Source organism: Paramormyrops kingsleyae, chromosome 3 (genome assembly GCF_048594095.1).
Source record: "Paramormyrops kingsleyae isolate MSU_618 chromosome 3, PKINGS_0.4, whole genome shotgun sequence".
NCBI classification, from domain to species: Eukaryota; Metazoa; Chordata; class Actinopteri; order Osteoglossiformes; family Mormyridae; genus Paramormyrops; species Paramormyrops kingsleyae.
Genome location: NC_132799.1, coordinates 41,889,483 through 41,914,097, shown reverse-complemented (window position 1 = coordinate 41,914,097; position 24,615 = coordinate 41,889,483). Strand labels below are relative to the sequence as shown.

The 24,615-nt window shown below is 46.6% G+C and overlaps 1 protein-coding gene across 7 annotated transcripts in view; it reads left to right on the top strand.

The window, feature by feature from the left end:
* The first annotated feature begins 14,226 nt into the window (after positions 1-14,226).
* Positions 14,227-24,615, top strand: part of LOC111843347 (protein arginine N-methyltransferase 8-B) — a 44,595-nt gene continuing 34,206 nt past the window's right edge. For 2 of the 7 annotated variants that reach the window (XM_023810845.2, XM_023810844.2), the window contains exon 1: positions 14,229-15,841. In XM_023810845.2, coding sequence (XP_023666613.1) covers positions 15,773-15,841 — 69 coding nt within the window. In that variant the 5' untranslated portion in view covers positions 14,229-15,772. The other 5 variants (XM_023810847.2, XM_023810850.2, XM_023810849.2 and 2 more) reach the window with 5 other exon arrangements.

Genomic DNA, 24,615 nt, shown 5'->3' with positions numbered 1-24,615 from the left:
ATCCTTTTAGGGATGGCAGATGGACTGGAACATGTCCAGATATTTGTGGTATTTGGGGTTGTCCCCCCAACCCCATCCACCCCCCCCCACACACACACACACACACGCAGCTGAATGTTTGAAATGTGTGGTGTGACGTGAAAGTATGTATGCCCTCCCGAGGGAAAAGCCTATAATGGCAGCAAATATTCTGCAAGCATCCAAACTCAGTGTAATGCACAGATTCACACAGCACATGAGTCATTAGATCTCCATATTGTTGTAGTTATCAGAGATCTGAAAAGAAATTCCTCTATTCATTTCAAGTTGCACAAGATTTGGCCACTCAGAAATTAAGTTACTGATGTAAATGTCTGGATTTTTCTTCATTAGATGCTTATTAAGATTAGTATGTTTGGTTGGATCTTGTCTGTGTATGTATTATTTATAATTTTAGCTGTTCTGATGGATTTAATTCGGCTTGATTTTAAATGTGCTTCCCAACTACAGTATGGACATGGTGCAACGCTTTGTCAGCTGCATTGAAACTGTAAGATACACAGGTCTTTACAAAATAAAAATCCTTTTAATTGTTCTACTTTTAAATTTCTCAAAGTGAATCATTTTAAAATGGGACATGGGTGTTAATAGCCTGGTTAATAGGTCAAGGTTAACTAACAGGAATGGTGTATGTGCCGGCATGGGAGGGCAGGGTCGCCATACGCTCCTCAGACACGTCGCTTCGGTGACCTGCCACGGCCATGATTACTCTTACCTCCTGGCATGAGCGGGATCCTTCATGACAGACCAAGGTCACTGGAATAACGTGGACAAGTCTGAACTTCAACAGCGAGGAGCTTTTATTAATCTTGTCTGCTCTGACCGTGACTGATAGCTCAAGAACAGAGAGCAGCTGTTACAGATGCCATTGCTAAACTGTCTCTCAGACATCTAATGGTGGGGGTAAACATCCAGTATTGTCATTGCTGCTTGATGATTCAGAATTAGCATTCAAATGAGCAGGGTTGCCTTAGGGTCATGTATTGTGCAGGACCACAATGCTCCTGTACATATTATTTATTTAGCAGACACTTTTGTTCATATATTTGAGAGAAAGCAGAGTCACCTAGCAATTGGGGGTTAAGGGCTTTGCTTGGGGGTTCAATGTTGAAATCACTCTACTGACTGTGGGATTTATAAATAACCTTCTGATCACTAACCCACCGAGTCACACACCATCTCCAAGCCACACATCACCTACTTTTGAGTACTTCTCATGGTTAGTAACTTAAAATTAACCTAGTTATTAAAAAATGGTGACTCAATAATAAAGTAATGGAAGATAAATGGTACCGCCCAGGGACAGATTGCATCCGAGCTTCATCCAAAGTGAGTGCTTGGTCATGGAGGAACCTGAGAGGCTGCAGGCAGCTTTACAAGACCTTTTAATATAGAGCAAAAATGCTTCAGTCGACAATCTCCCAAACAAGAAGTGTGTATGTTGGAGAAGCAGGACGGAGACTATTAATTGAGCCACGTTTCCTACAGATTTATGGTGGAAAAAAGGTGCTGTATTTAGATGAGAAAGTTTTTCAGCCCGAATGCCAAGTGCCACAGCGGCAAAACTGACACCTCCACTAACAAAGTTTGAAAACAACTCTGAGAGAAATATCACAAGCCCTGAATGTATCTTAAAGGCCCAGTACACATAACCTTGAGGATGGTAGCCAGCTGGGCAGCAGACACCAGCAAATGTATTACAAGGTGATTAACAAAACTTGTGCATCTGTTAGAATACACAACTTCTCAGGAAGTTAGACATCTAACAAGTGATATAATTAAACCACATTGACAGTTGACAAATGGACCCAGCTGGTTGATGAAAATGTCTATTGTCTCTTTAAAAGGGCCATCCTTCACTGTCTCACTCGGCGCAGGTCTGGATCACACCCCAGTGCATTGTGGGAGCAGTATATTTATATTATAGAATGCCTGGTAATTGTATTATGGTTCACAGGGCAGAGCAGAAACAGGAAGGACAAAAAAACTTCATCCCAACTGGGAGACAAATATAAGAGGGGCAGGAAATTGATTTCCAGCTGGATGATCCCAAACAGTATATCCTTAAGAAACCCATTGGAAGTCCTGAGATCCAATGTGACTCCGATTTGTTTGTGAAACCTGGGAGCCGACAGGGGCTGCCAAGGAGAGCAGCAAGTGATCGCACCATGCCAGTGTGCGTGCCTGTAGGGCTCCTCTCTAATTACTGCACGACAAGCTTCCACAAAGCTTAGCTTAGTATCTAATTAACATTCCTATTTTTGCTGACATTTACCGTGAGTCCTCGCACACATCAAAAATGTCAGGTTCGGCACAAGTGTGTCGAAAAGCGCAGCCTGCTGAAATAAATGTATGCTTCATCTCGCAGACATCACCCGAAGCGAATGCAGATCCCAGCACCATTGCATTAATGTTGGAAAGGTCCCGCACGTTACCCAAGGCACTTTAGTCATCAGCCCCAGTTTTAAATGATGCTGTTAAGTGACATTAGGGTGCTGTATAGTTTACCAATCCAAACAGCTGAAACTGTACTGAGCAAAAACAGGCTTTAGTTTTATTCAGATGGGCAGAGGACAGGAAAACTCCAGGGATTTCATAGATAAACCAGCAGGCTTATGGGTATGACCCTCAGTCTGCAGCCATTACTTTCGACAACTATCCACCTGTTACAAACTCATGTCGCTCATTATCTGTCTAAAAACTGCTTCAGACGCTCACAGGAATTTGGATCACATGTAACTGTAATTAAATAGAGCTTCAGCAGAGATGGAGAGCAAACACCACAAGCAGCAAGAAGACTGAGGGGAAAGCAGGTGTCCAAATTAGCGCATATGAAATGCCTGCCTGAACATGGAACATGAAGTGATCAAACTGCCCATCTCTTCCTTTGACTTTGTATCCATGATGCAGTTCAAAAATCGATCTCCAAATCTTGTCCAAGTCCGTTTTTTGTTGTTTTTGAGATGAGACTGCTAATGACCTGAAGTCAGGCTTCCTCATCATGTGTTACACACGGTTCTTGCAGGTTTCAGTAAGTTAAATTTAAGACCTTTTTAAGACCTTTTAAGACCATTATCAGTAAAATTTAAGACCAACACGATGATTTACTAGCAACATTCGAATGATACCAGAAATTCTCATATTTTATGTTACTCATATCCTTAGCCCAACATCCACATATCATATGTGTTTACAAAGTGCTTTTTAATAAGTTCACATGTGTTTAACGCATGTGGGAGTGGTATTTTAAGGCTTAAACTATAAAAAAGTTTATGTATATGGTCTTTCTATATCGCGGATTTTCACCTATCGCTGATGGGTCTGGAACGTAACTTTCGCGATAGACAGGGGATCCAGACCATCAGCAATAGGTGAAAATCCACGATACAAAAAGACCATACACATAAACTTATTTTTATAGTTTAAGCCTTAATATATATAGTGATCCCCCGCCTATCGCGGAAGTTACCTTCCAGACCCATCAGCGATAGGTGAAAATCCGCGATATAGAAAGACCATATACATAAACTAGAATTGCAATTTTGTGTTATTAATAATCGTATATATCAGAACTGTAATATATAATACACTTTACATATGCCATGAGGTACCAAACTGTGTTTAATAAAAGCTGGATGGAAAAAAAAACATTGGACACAACAAAAGGGATCAAATGTTTACAGACGCCGTGAGATCTGGGGGGTATTCCAGAAAGCAGGTTATGTGACATACCCGGGTAAGTTTAAGGGTAAGTTAGTGGATAACCTCAACTTTCGGTTCCAAAAACGGAGGTTAACTTTCTGGGTATGTAGTGTTGTAGTTCTAGAGACCGGTCTTGGTCTCGAGACCAGTCTCGAGACCAATTTTTTGTGGTCTCGGTCTTGTCTTGGTCTCGACTCTATTTGGTCTCGGTCTTGTCTTGGTCTCGGACATAGCGGTCTCGATGGGATGGGGAAAAAACATCCTCACAGAACAGTATCATTATTTATTACGCGCCTCAATTCAAATGCAACCAGTCAGATGCATCCATTTCAAAAACGTTACATTTTATACATTTTCTCCACGGACACTGCCAGTGCTTCACAGTCCACAAACATCATACACATCGTATCATACATCGGCAAAAAAATGTCCGAAAATGTCCGCGAAGTCTATAGCATAGTTATAATTCAAATAAATTAGGTATTTTACATTGATTAGAAAGCACGGTCTTGGAGGTGCAAGTCAATCTGGAGGCTCATTCTCTTCAATTCAAAGCAAAGGATCATTACATAGCTGTATTCATAGCTTACCCGAGGCCTCTGTCCCTGGTATAAGAGACTTAATATGAACATCTTTCTGGTACATCCCATCTCTTTCCCTTGACGAGGTCTGATAAAATGGTTATAGGAGAGGATTGCTGAGAATATTATTTTCCATCAGGTCTCATAACTATGACAAATCTGGGAGATTTTAAATGAGAGACATATGGACATACGGACAATATAATTGAAAAGATAACATGAATTTGATATAACGAGTAATGACACTTTACAGCAATGCCTTTTTTCTCTACAGTTGATCTGGGTAATGTGATGTCGATTCTAGCCCTAGTCTGTTTTCGGTCTTGGTCTTGGTCTCGACCAGTCTTGGTCTTGGTCTCGCCTTAGTGTGTCTTGGTCTTGGTCTTGGTCTTGGACTTGGTCTTGGTCTTGGTACCCTCAAGTCTCGGCAGTGTCTTGGTCTTGATACCCTCCGGTCTCGGCAATGTCTTGGTCTCGGTTTAGGCGGTCTTGACTACAACACTATGGGTATGTACGTAACCATAGCAGCTTACTCTCTGAAGATAACCTGCTACGGAGCAGGTTATGTTCCAGGGTCAGTTTGTTGCAGAAGGTTACTGAGCATGGCGTGCCCTTTTGATGACGATCCTGTGAACTTGGAGGCACAAATTATACAAGGTTTTTTTCGCCGGGAGAGAGTTATAAGACCGCGTATATTGATGTCTTTTCATTTCCTAATGATTATTTGAAAAAACGTTATCAGTTTTCAAAAGAATCGTTAATTTACTTAACATCTCTTGAAACCGCATATTGCAAATGTCACAAACTCAAACCGCGGGTCTGCGCTTAGCACAGAAAACATTCTGTACATAGCACTTCGGTTTTTTGCGTCAGGGCATTTTTTGTACAATATGGGCGACGCAGAGCATGTGGGAAAGGCAACTGTGTGTAGAGCCGTTCGCACAGTATGTCTGGTACTTAACGCTTCTTACACACGTTTGTACAGTTCCCTGTCCATAAAGCTCTGCGTGTTATTAAAGAGGAATTCCACAGAGTGGTAGGTTTGTCCTTTGTAGTAAAATCTATGATGCATATTTAATATGTAGTCATGCTATTTATATCTATACATGTATTCATCCTGCACACACACTTGATACTTCCATATATGACTTTCTATTTCAGGGTTTCCAAATGTAATTTGGAATAAATGTAATACATGTATAGTGACAATAAAAGGCATTCATTCATTCATTCATAATTGGGTGCATTGATGACACCTACATTCCTATTAAAGCTCCTTCAATAAATGAGGGAGACTATATATGTTAATAGGAAATCTATTCATAGTATCAATGTGCAGGTAACTTGATTTTGTATCCTTAATTTTTTGCCTTGTTAAAATCATCAAACTCATTACTTTTTTCCACTAACTATAGGTAATCATTACAGGACAGTAGCCTACAATGCTGGTTACCACTGGTTGCCCTCAGATGGGTTGAGGGGAGGTGGTGGTGGGCCCCCGCCAGTTAGACGGGCTTCAGCCTTTTTTCTATTAGCTACATGACAGAAAGAATATACTAAATCGTGTTTAATAAATAGTTCAGTGATCGTGTAATCAAATATTACCTTTTTGCGGAATGTTTTTGTGTTTCATTTTGACTTGGCTCGAAGTTCTTCTGGCTCCAGAAGGATTACACCTTATTAAATAAGAAACCATATATTCCTAGTCGATACACATTGTTATTTTAACCTAAAGAAATGAATGGCAGGAAAAGTAAATGCTTTCATAGTGATTTAACAGTCAAAAGGATGCGGAAGGGGTTTATTATTTTGCATTATAATAAAAGGGGAGGCGATGTCAAATTTGCAATTTAATACACACGCATTTACTCTGTCCGTTATTTTTTGCCAAGCCAACTCTCTTTCTTTAGCCGATGCAGCCGTATTGCTTTTATTCATTATTATTGGCTTGAATTCCTCATATGCGTGCATTAAAACGTCCAACTCCACCTCTGTGAAGTATGCCGCTCTCTTTTTTTCACTTTGATTTTCCATTTTGACTCGTGAAATCGGCGATCTATTGAAAACGTCTTTATGTATGCACGGTGCACGCGCATTAACTCTGGGTAACCAATAGGAGGTTGATTGAACTTACTCTTCTCAGGTGTTTTGGAACCGACATACTCATGGTATGGGGTATATCAACCCAGAGGTTAAGATTTACCAAATGGTAAGTTAACCAAGCTTTCTGGAATACCCCCCAGGTGAAGGAGGGTTTATTAGAAGGGAGACAAAACAGGAACATCGAAGATGCGCAAGATGGACGTCAATGACCGGACTGGGGAAAACATACCTAGCGCAGACTTATGCCTTGTCCACACGTACATGGGTATTTTTTTAAACGGTGATTTTCCTCCTCCGATTTAAAAAAAATCCCCGTCCACACGAACATAGTCTTCTAAAATATTTACGTCCACATGAAACCACTAAAAAGCGCTGTCAAGAGTATGCCAAACCAACAGGCAGCATAATACTCTAACCATACTGCCATGTAGCCAATCAGAAGCCTAATTGCCAGTCCTGGTAAGTTGAAAACCATGGCGCACATTCCGACGCCTGTGTTGATCAATATAATGCGAGAGTGACTCAACATTTATCTGTATACATGTAAGAAGTCCTGTCAGCAAGGTTAGCACAAGCACTATTTCGGCTAAGTCCGCCATTGCTCAAACTCGCCTAATGCACGCTCTGATGTTAAACTAAGTGGACAACAGCGCACAATCTGACGTTTCGAGCCGAAACCTCTGTTTTCCCTGTCTACATATCGACACTGAAAACGGAGTTTCTTAAAATCTTCACCCTGGCTGGAGTTTTGCAAATGAAATGACTAATGAAAACAACTAGAAACAGCTGATAAACACAGGGATTCCACACGGGGTTAACGAGGGGGCGTTGCACACAGGAGGAGTGGACGAGAGGGGCAGGACATACTGCACGTTTAATCAGATTTTTTGATTTTCTAAGCAATTTTTATTCAAATAAGTTTTTTCATATCTATTTTGCTTTTTTGTCTTGGGTTAACTTCTTAAAATCTTGTTTTTATAAAGCACATTAAATAACCCCTGTGTATGATAATAAAAACTTGCCTTGCCTTACCATAAGGATACCGAGAAACGTTCTCCTCAAGACCACACGAACAACTAAAAACTATATGCTGGAAACTAAGACATTCACAAGGTAACTCCATGAAAAGCTCTGTAAAAGTAGAAATGTGTTTATTTTATGATAAGATAACGTGAGCCAATTGGCTAGTCGTTGCCTTTTAACTGAAAAAAATCACTCCAGTCATCAGAGAAAAAATAATGTATGGCATGAAATAAACTTGTAATCATTCAGTAATACAAATAAAACAACATACCGTTCACATTGGCCTCAAGAACTAAGTTAGCGCTTGATTCCCCTGCACTTCCTGTTGTGGCTGAGCATGCACCTGACGTCAGTGGCTGAAAGTGCACGTTCTGCAGCCAGACCCTTCTCAAACTGCCTAGCTGCAGTGATCACGCAATGGGATTTGTAGTTTTATTACCACGCAGACACCGGTGCAGACCAGAAAACACAACTAACTTACTATTTTACGCTTTTTGGGAATGAATAAAAGGTAAGAATTTTAAGACTTGGGTAAATAAAATTTAAGACCTAGGATGAAATTCTCTGCATTTTAAAGACATTTTAAGGCCTTAAATTGAACTTTCTGAATTTTAGACTTTTTAAGACTTTTTAAGACCCTGGTTACAGTATTGGGAATTGTACGATCCTTGTGTGTGCCACGCCCCCCTCACTACCTCGTGTTACTTCCTGATTGTAATCACCTGTTGCTTGTTAAGTTCAGCCTGTCATGTGTATTTAGTCCGTGTCTAAGTCCGTCTCCCCCAGATCTGTCATTGTTTAATGTCATGTGCAGTGGTGATGTTTGATGTTTGTTGCTGTCTGCCCTGAATAAACCCTGCCTTACCGTATTCATGGTTCTCTCGCCTACTTCCTTGTTCGCCCGCACGCAGACTCTGACAGAATGACAGATCTCCCGGAAGACACAGCGCAGCAGACCGAGCACTAGCGTCTCGGTCTGCTGCAAGAAGTTGTGTACTGGCTGCACAAGCCCGAGGTTCAAGAGGACCCCGAAGCCTTGGAGCTAGCCAGCCAGAGTGAGGACCTCCTTACCAAGGAACCCGCTTCAGGAAGCACGTGCCTCGTCACCGAGGTACGCGAAAAAAATAGCTTAAACGGCTTATAGAGCGGATAAGGGATCGACAGGCTCAGCTGATCGCCCTGCCCAGCAGGGAGACGGTCGACCAGGTGCCCATCTTCACCGAGGCAGAGCTCGCTCCCCTGCTCCCCGCTGGCTGTAGAGGGCGAAAGAAGCGGAGAGAACAGCAACAGCAGCAACAACACCAGCCGCTGGAGAGCAGTCCCGAAGAGGGGCTGACGGTCCGTCTTGGGAGGATCACTCTCTTTCCAGCTCTGCTCTTCACCCTCACAGAGGATGAGTCTCTCTTTTCAGAGAGACCTCCATATAACCCCCTGGACTTCACCGCGACAACGGCCCCGCAGGTACGCAGGACCCTCAGTGTGGCCACTGAGCTGCCACCACTGGAGGCGTGCCATTACCGGGTGTCGCGCCTGTTCAATAGGGGGGCTAGGGCCGCCTGGGACACAATTCCCCCGGATCCCCAAGGCCCTTAAAGGGGCAGCAGCTGCTCGCCCAGCACCAACCCTGGCGCCTATGCCTTGTCTGCCAGCGGCACCGCCGGATGCTGCCTCTAAGCCCGTCTCGCCTGTCCTGTCTGCCCTGCCCGTCTCGTCAGTGCCCCCTGCTGGCCGCGAGTCGGCGGTGCCAGCTGCAGCACCCCCTGCTGGCCACGTGTCGGCGGCACCCCCGGCTGGTCGCACGCCAGAGGTGCCTGCTCAGGTGCCCCCTGCTGGCCGCACGCCCGAGGTGCCTGCTGAGGCGCCCCCTGCTGGTCACACGCCTGAGGTGCCTGGTGCTGCTCTGCCCGAAGCCACCGCTCTGCCCGCAGCCCTGCCCGAAGCCGCCTCTCTGCCCGCGGCCCTGCCCGAAGCCGCCACTGCTGCAGCGCCCGCTGTCCAGCCCGCCTCGCCTGTCTCTCCGGGTGCACCGCCTGCAGCCACACCCGCGGCTCCACCCCCGGCTGGCCCCACACTCGTGGTTCCTGAGCCACAACCCTGCCTGGAGATTGTGAGGAGGTTTTTTATCCTGCAGGAACTATACTGGCGGGTGGTGGGGGAACCCGCCGTGAGAGACTCCCCAGAGGCAGCTCCACTCCGGGAGCAGCTCCGGAGGGAGTTTGCCACTGTCACCCCTGAATCCCCGCTCCAGCAACTAGCCCAGGTGGAGGAGACTCTGAGGCAGCTGCTCCGTTTGCGGTCAGAGCTGGCTCCTCCCACAGAGGGAGAGGTCCCTGCTGCATTGCCGCCCTCTGAGGCTCCTGCGGTGCCCCCAGAAGCGCCTGTGTCTCCTGCGGCACCCCCAGAGGTGCCTGTGTCTCCTGCGGCGTCACCAGAGGCGCCTGTGCCTCCTGCCCCTGCGGCGCCCCCTGTTGGCCCGCCGCCCGAGACCACTTCTGCGCCTCCAGCCGGGTCTCCTGTGCTCCCTTCTACAGCGCCTGAGGCCCCTGTGCAGCCCCCAGAGCTCCCCGCGGCTCCTGAGCTCCCAGCTCAGCCCCCCGCGGCTCCCGAGGCCCCTGTCCCCGAGGAGGTCCCCGACTGCTGCTCTGACGCTCCTCCCTCCTTAGTGGAGTTGGAGGGGAAGCTTGAATGGGACCCCTTGGGGATTGCCCTGAGTAACCCCGTGGCTTCCCCAGTGACTACCCCCGTGGCTTCCCTTATGACTCCTTCGCCCTTGCCCCAGCGAGGCCGACACCCATCAGGACCCCGCCTTTCCATGTCCCGAAAGGGGAGGGGACACAGGCGTAGGGCCAGGGTCCCGCCCGCCCTGCCCTCTGGTTCACCCTCACTTGCCTTGGCTGGGGCTCGGGGTGCGCCTGCGGGTCCTGCGGCTCCAGGCCGGCTGTTGCCTGCGGGTCCCCTCCGCCGCCTCGTCGCCTGGCCTCGGTCCCGCCTCTGACTCCTCGTTGGCTGCCTGCAGGTCCCCCTGCTCCGGCGCGTCGTCGGACGGCACCTTCCCTGGCTCTGGGTGCCCCGTCGCCTGCTCCGGATTTCCCCTCCTCCTTGCCTTTGCTGGTGCCCTCTCTGACTCCCTCCTTGTCTCCTCCATCTGTCCCTCGTCCTGTCTCCGTCATGGTCCCCTCCTGCTCCCTCCTCCCAGTTGCCGGCGGCCCCTCCGGCCGCCACCCGTCTGGGCACCCCTTTGTCCTCCGTCCGTTCCTGTCTGGTCTCCCCTGTCTGCTCCTGGTCCCTTTGTCCCTCCTGTCTCTGCTCCTCGTTCCCCTGTCGTGCCTCTCTTCACTCCTGGTCCTTTTGTTCCTCCGTTCTCTGTGCCCTCTGTCTGCATTCCCTGTTCTGTGTCGGGTCCTGTCGTGGCTTTTGCCTTGGTGTGTTTCCGTCTTGTTCCCGGTGTCCCGTTGATGGTTTTTTTGCTCTTGTTTTCCCGGTCTCGTCTCGTCCGTCGGGGGGGGGTCCTGTCACGCCCGGCTCGTACGATACTCGTGTGTGCCACGCCCCCCTCGCTACCTCGTGTTACTTCCTGATTGTAATCACCTGTTGCTTGTTAAGTTCAGCCTGTCGTGTGTATTTAGTCTCCCCCAGATCTGTCATTGTTTAATGTCATGTGCAGTGGTGATATTCGATTCGTTGCTGTCTGCCCAGAATAAACCCTGCGCTACTGTATTCACGGCTCTCTCGCCTACTTCCTCGTTCGCACGCACACCGACTCTGACAAGAACTTCCAAAATTTACATTTTTTTCCCCATAGATATTTTCTCAAAAATGTATCCCATGAACTGCGTGAGTTTTGGAAATTTGCTCTTCAGCCCATAATACAACTTAAATGCAGTTGTTACCTTCAGCACAACAGCACACCTATTGCAAATGAAGACCCTAAACCCAAGGATGACAATAAAGATTCAAAGAAGGTTAATGATTTTCATTAAAGGACCATAGCTAGTGGGGTCTTAGTTCTTTTAAAAAAAGAATAGCTGGTTCTTACTGCCTAATTGTCAGATTTTGTGTCTTTAATAGCTTCTTGACTTACTTCTGCTGGTCAGATATTGGGTCCTGCAAACATTCCCAGTTCCTTCTTCCTTATAATTTCTTTTGCAAAGCAGGAGATGAGTGCAATGTAAAGTGTAATGATGCCCATCCTAGCCTGTGAGCTTCTTCATCTGCTTGCTCCTGCACATCTGATGTTCACCAGTGATACACTCCAAGGTCATATTGTACTAATGGCAAATACAATAATACAATGAGCAAGTGGTAGGCCAGCCTCATGTGGTGAACCCCCCACAATCACCCTCCAAAACTCACTGTGATATTTTAGAGCCATCTGTGACACACCATACCAGGAAAGATAGACAGAGGTAAGGAATAACATAACACAACAAAATGATTAAGTTGATCCAAAAATGTACTGGCAATTTCAGAGGCAAAAGCACATTCCTGAAAGCACACCATACTTAAACCTCATCACTGACTAGGCTTTGACAAAATGGTTCAATCTACAGCAGCTAGCTTGTAATGAGTCTCTTTCTCCCAATCTGGATCCATCGTAGCATCATTGCTTTATGGCTCTCTCAGAGCCCATTAGGTAGTTCCACAGGGTCTGGCTAATATATATTGGAACAAGCAGGTGCTGTGAAACCTGAAGACTGACAGCCTATCATTTTTAGATCCAAAAAAAGCCTTTGCTGAGCTGTAGATGCCCACTGGTGTCCTGGGTGACTGCTTTCAGGTCTGAGGCAACGCCGTGTGTTCTGTACGTCTGTGATTGGCTGCTGTGTCTCCATCCATGACCCCTGACATCATATAAGCGTCCCAAGAAACAGCAGGGTGGATATCAGTATGTGAGAAAAATGGAAAGACGAAGCTGGCATTAACAATCAGCCCTGCTTCCCATTTGCCTCAATAATAACTCAGACAGAGGAATAAGGAGCACGGGCCTCCTGTGGCTTTCAAACAGCTCTCTGAGACACGCCCTCTGCACATCCTCGTTTTTAATTGATCCCCGAGATCTTACAACAGTTATTTTCCAGCAGCCATCTGTGCACAAAAGGCAGGATTTTCAGACAGAGATGACAAAAATCCTTTGGAGAGCACATGCTTAATTAAAGTGGCATTATTCTTTTACCACGCTCAACCAACACAGTTTTTACGTGATCTACAAGTTTATTTGATTATACACCTTATTTAAGGGGGTAGTGTATGGTTCGGCGAGTTAGGACTCTGTGCCTGTGATCTGAATGTTGCTGAGTTAAATCCCCGGGTTGGCAGAGTGATTTCACTGTTGGGCCCTTGAGCAAGGCCCTTAACATTCAATTATCCAGGGACTGGCTGACCCTGCTTTTTCAGGGTCCCTTTCGATAAAAGCATCTGTTAAATAATGTGTAAAGGTACAACAGCAGGAACCTTCAGAACACAAAGTCATGTCCTTAATTAGCATGCTGTTGATATCTTTTTATCTTTCATGCTTGAAGCATTTCTTTGGGGGAGGAAGGCACCTGAGGTTTTCGTTGACGTGGATCAAGTGAATGTGGCGTTTTCAGAGCAGGCGATGGCTGTCTCTCAGCTCAACAGGAAGCAGGTCACAGAGATGCCTTGCCCCTCCCGGCAGCCGTATTTATAGCACACTAAACTGTGTCTGGCGCCACGGCCAGGGAGGCATTTACACCCAAGGCTACAGGGGCCTCAATGCTTTGTAAGAAAACCTTCCCATGTGTCATGTGCATGGGAAGTGGCCGCAAACGTGCTCATCCCAGCCATGCCCTGGTGACTTACTGTTAATATCAGATTTGCAGAGTCTCAGGGGGACGGGTTGAGAGGGAGAGAGCCGTTCTGTCTGGTACAGCTCCCAAATTAAGCAACCAAACACCATCAAGATGACCTCTAGCTGAAACGAAGTGCCAGAGACAGGATGAATCAGGGTCAGCTCCTCTGCCCCCCTCCCCTTCCCACCAGCCCTGGTGCCCCTCACTGACACTCAAAGCAAGCCAGGAGGAGCTCTTCAAGCCCACAGAATGCAGCCTCCCCAGTCAACTGGGGGTGTTGAGCTGGTGTGGGCTGGGAGGCCCTTAAGCAAAGCTTCTAATAGCCACGCAGCCTGTGAGGGTCTGAACGCATCTGATTACAGCTCTTGTGGGCAAGTACTGGACTGCCAGCAATAACAGATAAAAATAACGAGGGGAAATAATGGCGTGATTGTGCAACACTGACGTTAGGATAGACGTGTATAAAAACTCTTATAGCCCAGGTAAGTTACACAAGCCAGCGCATTAGCCCTGCTTCGGTTTGGCGGTTGCTATTGCACCTCTCTCTTATGAGAAAGCAGCTTGGCGATAGCAAACGCCGGCTTTTTAGAGAGATTCGTTGTGTGAGCAACAGCTTCTCCCACGTTGCGGTTACGAGCCAAAAATAGCTGATTCGTGTTTATAGAGGATGACACTTTAAATGAGTGTAATGCATAGGACTTGCACCCCAAACCCATTCCATAAGCATCCCGAACGGCACGCTTAGCTTTAAGGCTTTTTAGGGTGACGGAAACCCCAGGGCATCCGAAACGAGGGCCGAATCCCGAGGCCGGAGTGCGCAAAGCGGAGGGGTGGCGGCTGTACTCAGCATCGCAAGCGAGTTGCTGAGAGTGACGGGTTACGCAACCTGGAGGTGTGGGAGGCTGCGGGAGGGGGTGTCGCCTGGAAATAAACCCGGACCCGGACCTGCCGTCGCCCCCCCTGGCAGCAGTGCGATGTGCTCCCCGAATACGGCATCACGATGGAGAATATTCAGAGGAAAAAGTGTCTGCGATCGCGGGAGAAATTCATATGTAGAAAGCTGAAATAAACAATCATTCGTGATTTACAGACGATTTAGTTCCGCAGATTGAAACTATCGTGGGAGATGGCCGCGTGGCTGGATACTTTCGGTGTCTTACATGAAACTTGAATTCATTGCTGGTTTTTCCAAACCAGTCACTGACAGGCATCAAGTAAAATTCGCTCTTTTAAATTTAAGAAGCGCAAACAGGCTGGAGAAGATTAATAACGGGCTGCAAAGAATGGAAAATTCTCATTAACACACAAAATAAAATATGTGTTACTGAGTTTATTTAACCGGTAAATCAGTTTGTCACACACATTTAATACTAAAGCAATAAATATTAAGTCTCCTGATCGCATGTGAAACGAATGGCAACAACTACCCACCATAAAAAGCACTGCATTGCTTTTTATGGTGAGTAGTTGTTGCCATTCGTTTCGTTGCATGCATGGTGACTATTTCAAAATAAACACAAATTCCTTTTACGATACCCTGCCCATTGTGTGTTTCAAGCGAGCCTTTCATGAACAGCAATGAAACTGGTTACAGACGACCGTTCAGACGAGGATGATAGTGCGTGGGAAAGAAGAGGCCGGCGAAAATCCCATTGGTCCCCATTGCGCTACAAAACGATCTCGGCTTTCTCCGACGCAAGGATGGGCTCAGAAGGTGGAGGAACAGCCGCCAAATAGGAGGCATCCTCACTGCAGGATCACCATCCACTTTCCATGTATCCGCCTCAGCGGACTCCTCCCTGGACGCCGCAAGAAGTTAATCTTACGATCCGAAGATGACGATCGCTGGCCCATCGATGATGGAGAAGGGTCTCTTAAAGTACTAATTCAACGCAATGGAACAAGGGTATATTTGCAGAAAAGGAGGATATGAAAGCCACTTTGAGATTGTCATAGCGCTGGCACTACTATTTTTTTGCTTTAAATAACAGCAACAGACCTAAGATTACTTAAGTGTTAAAAAAAAGAAATACCATTAGAGTCGAGGACATCTGCTGATATTTACGATCGCTTACTGGATTCCAATTTAATTACAATTTCCCCGTATTTGAACTGACCGCCAAAGGCTATAAAAACATGTTAACGGGATAATAAAGTTTTATCCTCCTTACTTCTGGTGTTACAGCACAGGAAAATGCGAAAATTTACAATTCCTGAAGATATTTTCCCAAGAATCTGCATCCGTCCGACAGGTCCTGGAAAGGTTTATAACTTTTACACATGGATTCCCAGAGCTCTTCACAGGAAAACGGGGGTCGCACTTCTTCTGCGACCTAACCGACTTCTTAAATCTGTCTTTTATCTTCTCGTCTAATTCATGCATATTTACTTTTGGAGAAAAAAAAATGGAATTACAAGAAAAGTAAATCAAAGAAATAAAACTGGCGATTCACTTTCATCGTGATATATAAATATTCTTATGGACACCGAGCTAGAGGAATCTCATTTGCTCTTATGGGAATTAAGCACTCTTCGCGTTGCTTGCTCCTTAGGAGAAAAATGGCGGAGTCCGAGAGCACGGAGGTAGGTAAGAGTAAAATAACTGACTTAATTCGGTAAAACACTCAAGTGAAATATACGTGTTCTCCGTATTTGTGTTTAGAAAATGCGATCCGAAACTGCTCATAGATCTGTATAAAGATTATGCAATTATTTCGGGCTGTCAACTTACAGTGTCCCGTCTTCAGCAGTAACTAGTGCAAAATTGGAAAAATGCGTTTAAACGTCAGCCGTTATCTGTCGTGCGGTTTTTAATTGCGTCTGAAAGGTGCCGATCAATGAGACGCTGCCAAAAGCGTCGAGATGCGAAAGATCGCGGATGAAGTTGCAATCCAAACTGGGTCCTAGTTACGGTGGCTGCGAAGCTGATCACTCCATTTTATGGTGTTAGATTTAGTGTAATTTTAGTAAAATACACGTTTTGTCTTGAGAATGAAAGCTGGAGCTTTGCGCTGTCCTTGGTGCTGCAGAATAAGCCGCAAGCACCTCCAATTCTCTTAAACTGGGACTGCAGCCATTTTGGAATGCATAGAGCGATAGCATCCGATTGAAGTCGCTTACTGTTTCATAACATCGCTTTCCGTCCCTGACAAGTAAGCTAAGGAATAGCACAAATGTGTTATTAACTGAAATATATTTTAATTTTATGCGAGTCACGATATAATTAATGAATTTATAACGCAATTAATTATACCTAATTGCAAATGTTATTTAAATCTGAGTGTTCCATAAGGTCTTAATGGGATCCTATAATGAGAAACTTTGGGTATGAACTTTTTCAGAAAACTTAAGGCACAGCCACGGTAAAACTGCAAAGATTTCCTTCATAGCTTTTCTGATCTCTCTTGCCTTTTTTAGTGTTGCTATATTTCAATTTTCAATACAGAATTTTTAAATATGGGTTGGCGCCCTATCCCTGCCTTACTCCCATAGCGTCTGGGATAGACTCCATACCCCCGCGACTCTGAATAGGACAAGGGGCTACAGAAAATGGACGGATGGATGGATGGAAAGTTTTAAATACAAAAGTTTTGTCCCTGAAAACCTATACTCCTTCGTAACCAGATGCAATAAATTACTGGCATTAAAAGAACATAAGAACTATACAAACGAGATATAGTTTGATATAGAGATGCATATTTTTTTCCCTTAAATTGAGGAGGATGCAGAATATATTTACCCTTTGGCTTAATTTAATTGGTAGCATTCATATTAAGATTTGCAGTTTCAGCTCTTGAGATTTGGATTGTGACAAGATCATTACATGAGTATATGAGCCAATCAGATGCCCCGATTTCCATTCTCTGCAGATCTCCAGCCAGGCAGTGTGTGGTGCCATGGTGTTAATGTAGCTGTACATTATGGCTCTTGCTATCAATGGGGCTGAGTGGCATGTACTGTAGGGCAAATGTTAAAGTGATGTCAGGTCAGATTCAGATTGGAATCCGTATAAGATGTTAGGGCAACAGTCAGCGCACAAGGCTATGTGAACATGGTGAAGTGCCTGAGGGACAGGTTCATGTTGTAGCTGAGAGCCAAAGTCATGTAGTAGTAACCATAATAGGACAACTATTAAAAAACTGCTTGTATTTGAGGCCAAGATCAAGCCTTCAAGATCAAGTACCAGGGTTGTCCCAACCCTTTTCAGGGCCATAAGCAAAATTTGATTAAAGTAGCTGTCATTTGTCATCTTCCTTCCCATTCTGACAGGCTGATCAGATGGGGATGGTCCCTGGTGGCTGCTGGGCCCTAAGCAGCTGCTTAGTTTACTTCTGCCTTGGGCCAAACATGCCAAGCTAAGGTTAGCTGGTTATGGGATATTCCCCAAAACCAGGGCATGTCAGGCCTCAGGTGGGTGGACTCACAAGTGATGGCCTGGGTAACACACCAGTGCAGTGTGTAGATGGACATCCGGCTTTGATATCATTCCTGGAAGGTTCTGCTGCTGCAGCTGTCCCAAGGTAGCAAAGATGCTCTTTGACGTGGCAGGTGAACCACAGTGGGGAATCACCACCATCTTACTGAACAGATGAGTCCTGGTGTGGACTAGATTATCTCTAACTGAAAAGACAGACCATGTTGTACAGTGAACAGTGTCTTACTTCAGTTTTGGACCATGGTATGCATTTAACATTCTCTTATTCACTATATGACTCTTGTAAGTGCGCTGTGAAACTTAGGTAGATATGTTAGTAGAGTGTCTCATTTGAGGGGGGGAGAGAGGAATACAGACACCATCAGTGATCGAGATGAATTAGCCTTCTGCTAGTGTTGGACGAGATACTTGTTCATACCGAAAACCGATTTTTATTATTGTTATGATATGAATTTTCCTTATAACGCAATACCAGTTTAAATAGCCTACACAACGTTTGAAAAGTGGCACAGCTGGAAACTGTTTAAGGGGGGGACATTTTTCACTGCTGCATTACTAAAAAATGTACCACGAAAGATCAGAAATGGAAAATATAGCTGACGCTGGAGTTGAAAATAATGAAACACTGGGGTTGTCAAAAAATCAATTCTCAGATACTAATCAATATTAAAAATTAGTATCTGATTATACAGTCGAACCCGGTTATGTCGCCGGCCTAGGGGGTTGCCAAAAAGCGTCGAGATAACCGATGATCGAGATAACCGGAAACCAATATGGCGGCAATATACTGTATTAACATATGCTTGAAATTTATTTATGTGCGTTAAAAAATGAGAATGTGCATGCACAGGTTTTTGGTGTTTTTTTACACAACAGCGTTGCCGCGATTTGTTTGATGACGCGATCGGCATGCTATAAAAATGTACATACATGTTGGCTAATGTGCACCAACTAATGTTCACCAAATAAAAGCAGAGATTTACCAGTATACAATAAAAACCACCATCGATTCTCGATACAAACCTTTAATTATATTATCCAACAATACAAACACAAAGATCGCTCACAAAATCACAAAAAAAAACCTGCAGGGTGTAATTCGTTGTTACAAAAAGCAAACCAGTGTCAAAATTAAATTCACAAGTCATTTCGCTCTGACAGCTCTGAAAAGTATCGGCAATTAATCGCTAATTAATATGGTTTCTTTACAAAGTCTAAAATGCTTTGTTGCTTTTTGCCTTTGACAGTCTGCTTGAAAACAAATGCGTGTTATCCCTCAGACAAGATCAACAAGAATGAGTGAACTGTCATTGGAGTGAACGATCAATTTATTGGTTAGTCCAAAGCTAGCATAAACGTAAGCATGAGCCATTCACACCTGGCCACATTCCCCCCCTTTTATGGTTTTGATGGGGATTTACCTAGATCGCGTTTCACCACTGCGTTGTTCAGCAAATTACCATGCGAATGCGATTTTAATACGCGCTAATGCAGCTGTTTAGCACTTATGATACATTTTAAAAAGCCGGCAATTAGTCATGGGGATCGAGATAACCGACGTTAAGTGGCGATTTTGGCCCTCTTTTGTGCTCGAGATATTAGGGTTCGGCGACATAAAAGAATCGACATAACCGATGAGAAATGCTAATGCAAAGAGGGAATTTGGCGGTTCCACTTCAAAAACGTCGACTTAATAGGGTTGGTGAGTTAGCCGAGGTCGAGATAAGTGGGTTCGACTGTATTATTGATACCAACAGTGCAGTTTTTGCCTCATTCGCCACATTTCACATAGCACCACTACAGTGCAGGTGCACGCACACACACACTCGTGCAGCCCCTTCCCTCCTCTCAATAGACGCTGAATGCATTCGCGCTGGTTAACACACACATACCGAGTTGGCCGAACATGGCATATGCTGCAGTTGAAGGCACTTTGCAAGCTGCTTTAGTAAAAAAAAAAATGTAGAAGTGCCATTTGGAAGTATTTTGCAGACAAGCATGGAAAGGCTAAGGATGTTGATAAGCCTCTATGCAAACAGCGCTACTAAGTTATGGCGATGAAGTCAAGTAGCACGTCAAACTTAGCGAAGCATCTTGAAGACCGACATCCCGGTCGCAAGGTCAGTAAAACTCGCGTTTCAGCAACACTGAATTATTAAACACTTATCAAAAATGTTAACTTGGCCGGCGCACACCATAACATTAGTCATTTATCTATAAGCAGTTAGCCAACAAACACGTTAGCCATATGTTATCATTAAGGTTGCAGATAGGCGCAATGGCTAATAATAAAATAATATAGTTAATGTGGGAACAATGCAAAAACATTAAATAAATCCTGTAAAATCCTGAAAAATGTGGTAAATGCCTAGTCAAATTTTTTTTAAAATACCATCGTATACTGTGAAACCGATGTCCATCTATCCATCCATCCATCCAACATCTCCCACTTAATCCGAGGTTGGGTCGCAGCTCCTCTGGGGGAGTCCCGAGGCGTTCCCAGGCCAGCCGAGAGACATAGTCCCTCCAGCGTGTCCTGGGTCTTCCCCGGGGCCTCCTCCCAGTGGGTCATGCCCGGAGCACCTCACCAGGGAGGCGTCCAGGAGGCATCCTAACTAGATGCCCGAGCCACCTCATCTGGCTCCTCTCAATGCGGAGGAGCAACGGCTCTACTCTGAGTCCCTCCCGAATGACCGAGCTCCTCACCCTGTCTCTAAGGGAGAGCCCAGTCACCCTGTGGAGGAAACTATTTTCGGCCGCTTGCACTCGCGATCTTGTTCTTTCGGTCACTACCCACAGCTCGTGACCATAGGTGAGGGTAGGAACGTAGACCAACTGGTAAATCGAGAGCTTTGCCTTTTGGCTCAGCTCTTTCTTCACCATGACAGACCGATGCAGCGCCCGCATCACTGCGGATGCCGCACCGATCCGCCTGTCGATCTCCCGCTCCATCGCCCCCTCACTCGTGAACAAGACCCCGAGATACTTAAACTCCTCCACTTGGGGGAGGACCCCATCCCTGACCCAGAGAGAGCATTTTACCCTTTTCCGGCTGAGGACCATGGTCTCGGATTTGGAGGTGCTGATTCTCATCCCAGCCGCTTCACACTCGGCTGCGAACTGTCCAAGTGAGAGCTGAAGGTCACGGTCTGATGAGGCCAACAGAACCACAACATCTGCAAAAAGCAGAGACCTAATCCTGAGGTCACCAAACCGGACACCGTCAATGCCCTGGCTGCGCCTAGAAATTCTGTCCATAAAAACTATGAACAGAATCGGTGACAAAGGGCAACCCTGACGTAGTCCAACCCTCACTGGAAACGAGTTGACTTATTGCCGCTCATGCAGACCAGGCTCTGGCACTGGTCATACAGGGACCGAACAGCCCTTAAAAGGAAGCCCGGCACCTCATACTCCCGGAGCACCCACCGCAGGACTCCCCGAGGGACACGGTCAAATGCCTTCTCCAAGTCCACAAAACACATGTAGACTGGTTGGGCAAACTCCCATGAACCCTCCAAAACCCTGCGGAGAGTATAGAGCTGGTCCACTGTTCCATGACCAGGGTGAAAACCACACTGCCCCTCCTGAATCCGAGGTTCGACAATCCGGCGGACCCTCCTCTCCAGAATCCCCGAATAGACCTTACCAAGGAGGCTGAGGAGTGTGATCCCCCTATAGTTGGAGCACACCCTCCGGTCCCCCTTCTTAAACAGGGGGACCACCACCCCGGTCTGCCAGTCCCGAGGCACTGCCCCTGATGTCCATGCGATGCTGCAGATGCATGTCAACCAGGACAGCCCCACAGCATCCAGAGCCTTAACGAACTCCAGGCGGATCTCATCCATCCCCGGGGCCCGGCCACTGAGGAGCTCTTTAACCACCTCAGCGACCTCTGCCCGAGAGATAGGGGAGTCCACACCCAAGTCCCCATACTCTGCTTCCACATTGGAAGGTGTGTTGGTGGGATTGAGGAGGTCTTCGAAGTACTGCCTCCACCAACCCAAAACATCCCGAGTTGAGGTCAGCAGCGCCCCATCCCCACCATAAACAGTGTTGATGTTGCACCGGTATCCCGCCCGGAGCCGCTGGATGGTGGACCAGAATTGCCTCGAAGCCATCTGGAAGTCGTTTTCCATGGCCTCGCCAAACTCCTCCCACACCCGAGTTTTTGCCTCAGCGTCCACTGAAGCTGCATCCCACTTGGCCTGCCGGTAGCTGTCAGCTGCCTCTGGAGTCCCACAGGCTAAAAAGGCCAGATACAGTAGGACTCCTTCTTCAGCTTGACAGCATCCCTCACCACCTGTGTCCACCAGCGAGTTCGGGGATTGCCGCCGTGACAAGCACCGACCACCTTACGGCCACAGCTCCGCTCAGCCGCCTCCACAATGGAGGCATGGAACATGGCCCATTCGTACTCAATGTCCCCCGCCTCTCCCGGGACATGGGAGAAGTTCTGCCAGAAGTAGCAGTTGAAACTCCTCCTGACAGAGGATTCCACCAGACGTTCCCAGCAGACCCTCACAATACGCTGGTCGGCTTCCTCCCCCACCAGCGGAGCCAACCCACCACCAGGTAGTGATCAGTTGACAGCTCTGCCCCTCTCTTCATCCGATTGTCCAAGACATGTGGCCGCAAGTCCGATGACACGGCTACAAAGTCGATCATCGAACTACGGCCTAGGGTGTCCTGGTGCCAAGTGCACATATGGACACCCTTATGCTTGAACATGGTGTTCATTATGGACAATCCGTGACGAGCACAGAAGTCCAATAACAAAACACCACTCAGGTTCCGATCGGGCGGGGGGGCGTTCCTCCCAATCACGCCCCTCCAGGTCTCACTGTCATTGCCCAGGTGAGCATTGAAGTCCCCCAGCAGAACAAGAGAGTCCCCAGGAGGAGTGCTCTCCAACACCCCTTCCAAGGACTCCAAAAAGGGTGGGTATTCTGAACTGCCACTTGGAGCATAAACGTAAACAACAGTCAGAACCCGTCCCCCCACCCAAAGGCGAAGGGAGGCTACACTCTCGTCCACTGCAGTAAACCCCAATGTACAGGCACCCAGCTAGGGGGCAATAAGTATGCCCACCCCCGCTCGGCACCTCTCCCCATGGGCAACTCCAGAGTGAAAGAGGGTCCAACCCCCCTCAAGGAGACTGGTTCCAGAGCCCAAGCCGTGCGTCGAGGTGAGCCCAACTATATCTAGCCGGAACTTCACAACCTCGCGCCCCAACTCAGGCTCCTTCCCCATCAGAGAGGTGACATTCCATGTCCCTAGAGCTAGGTTCTGCAGCCGAGGATCGGACCGCCAAGGTCCCCGCCTTTGGCCACTGCCCAGCTCACATCGCACCCGACCCCTATGGCCCCTCCTATAGGTGGTGAGCCCATTGGAGGGGGGACCCACGTGCCTTGTTCACGCTGTGCCCAACCAGGCCCCATGAGTACAGGCCTGGCCACCAGGCGCTCGCCATCGAACTCCACCCCTAGGCCTGGCTCTGGGGGGGGGGGGGGGGGGCTGGTGACCCGCGTCCGGGCAAGGGAAACCGTTGAAACCGATGTATATTTGAAAAATACCAGGTTAATACTGCCCAGATCTACCCTCTGCTATAATGAAGTACTGCATGGCTGCCGTGTGGGAGAAGGACTTGTAAACCTCATTTCTTCACCTTATCCATGTAGCCACTGCACTATTCGACTCCACACATGGTTGTCAAGCCCAGGCAGAAGGAGGATATCTCTACCTGTAGATCTTATATGATCCTGAGTGACATTAGTAAGCTCCCAAGTGTAGGAATTAGCTCAGGTAAATATTGATATTTCAACCCATATGTTTTGAAATTAATTACATTTTAATTAAATTTTACTTAATGCTGATTATTAACTAATTGTTATGCTGAATGGTTGGTTCCTCCAAACTCAATTGTGGTATCCCGAGGAGTCTGTTAATGTGAGACTTACATGGGACTCACTAATTACTAGTATTGCTTAGTAACCTGGGTTAGAAGGCTCGTCCAGCGAGCTGCATCACCAGGTAATGTAAACGATTTGTAGCGAAGCTCCCCTCACGGCCGTTGAGAGAAAGTCTCATGATATTTCAGGCGAGTTTGAGGTTTCAGAGCTTAGTAGACAGATCGCACAGAGGCAGGGACTATTGTGAGCACTCAATGAACGGAGGCTGAAGTTGTGTAAAAGACATGCATTTATTCCTAACTAACACTACAACTAACATAAAACTGACATTACACTTAACACAAACAACAAACACGAAATAACAGAATAGAAACAAACAATGTAATTATGGAAATGCAATGAACAGATTTAAATGAGTAACCTTAAAAGGGAAATATTGTTCTGCAAAGCAAGCACAGTTTGTGGAAACATGACCCTAAAGTCATATAGCAGGTTAACAGAACAGCTTAGGTTGTTAGAATGAAAGGAAGTTGGTTTACTTGGTTGCAGAGTGGGGGGGGGGGTCTTTGCTTTGGTTGCAGAGGCTGATGAGCTGACGGGATGATGGCACTCAGGAAGGCGTGGCATTTGGAGCAGTTATTGAAGTGGAGCCCCTTTGATTCTCTCTCCTTGTGAAGCTTTGTCTTGGTTGCAGTTCTCTGTCCAGCTGGGCCTTCACCGGAGGGCTTCTTGTGGGCTTCTCTTCTCCTGGGCTGATGTTCCCCGCCTCTCTTCGGGCTGATGTTCTTTCTGCTACTCCCCCTGGCTTTGTTCTGAGGTGCCAGGTTTTATAGTCTAAAGTTCATGAATAGGGATGACCAGGAAATCGAAACCTGAACCAATGGCTGACCATCCATTTGGCGGGCTTTCAGAGGGGAAGTCTTTCCCTCTTTTTGGGATTTATGACCAGACTGATTCCCCTTTACTGATGATTTTCATTAAGCTGGTGTAACTTTTGATACATACACTTT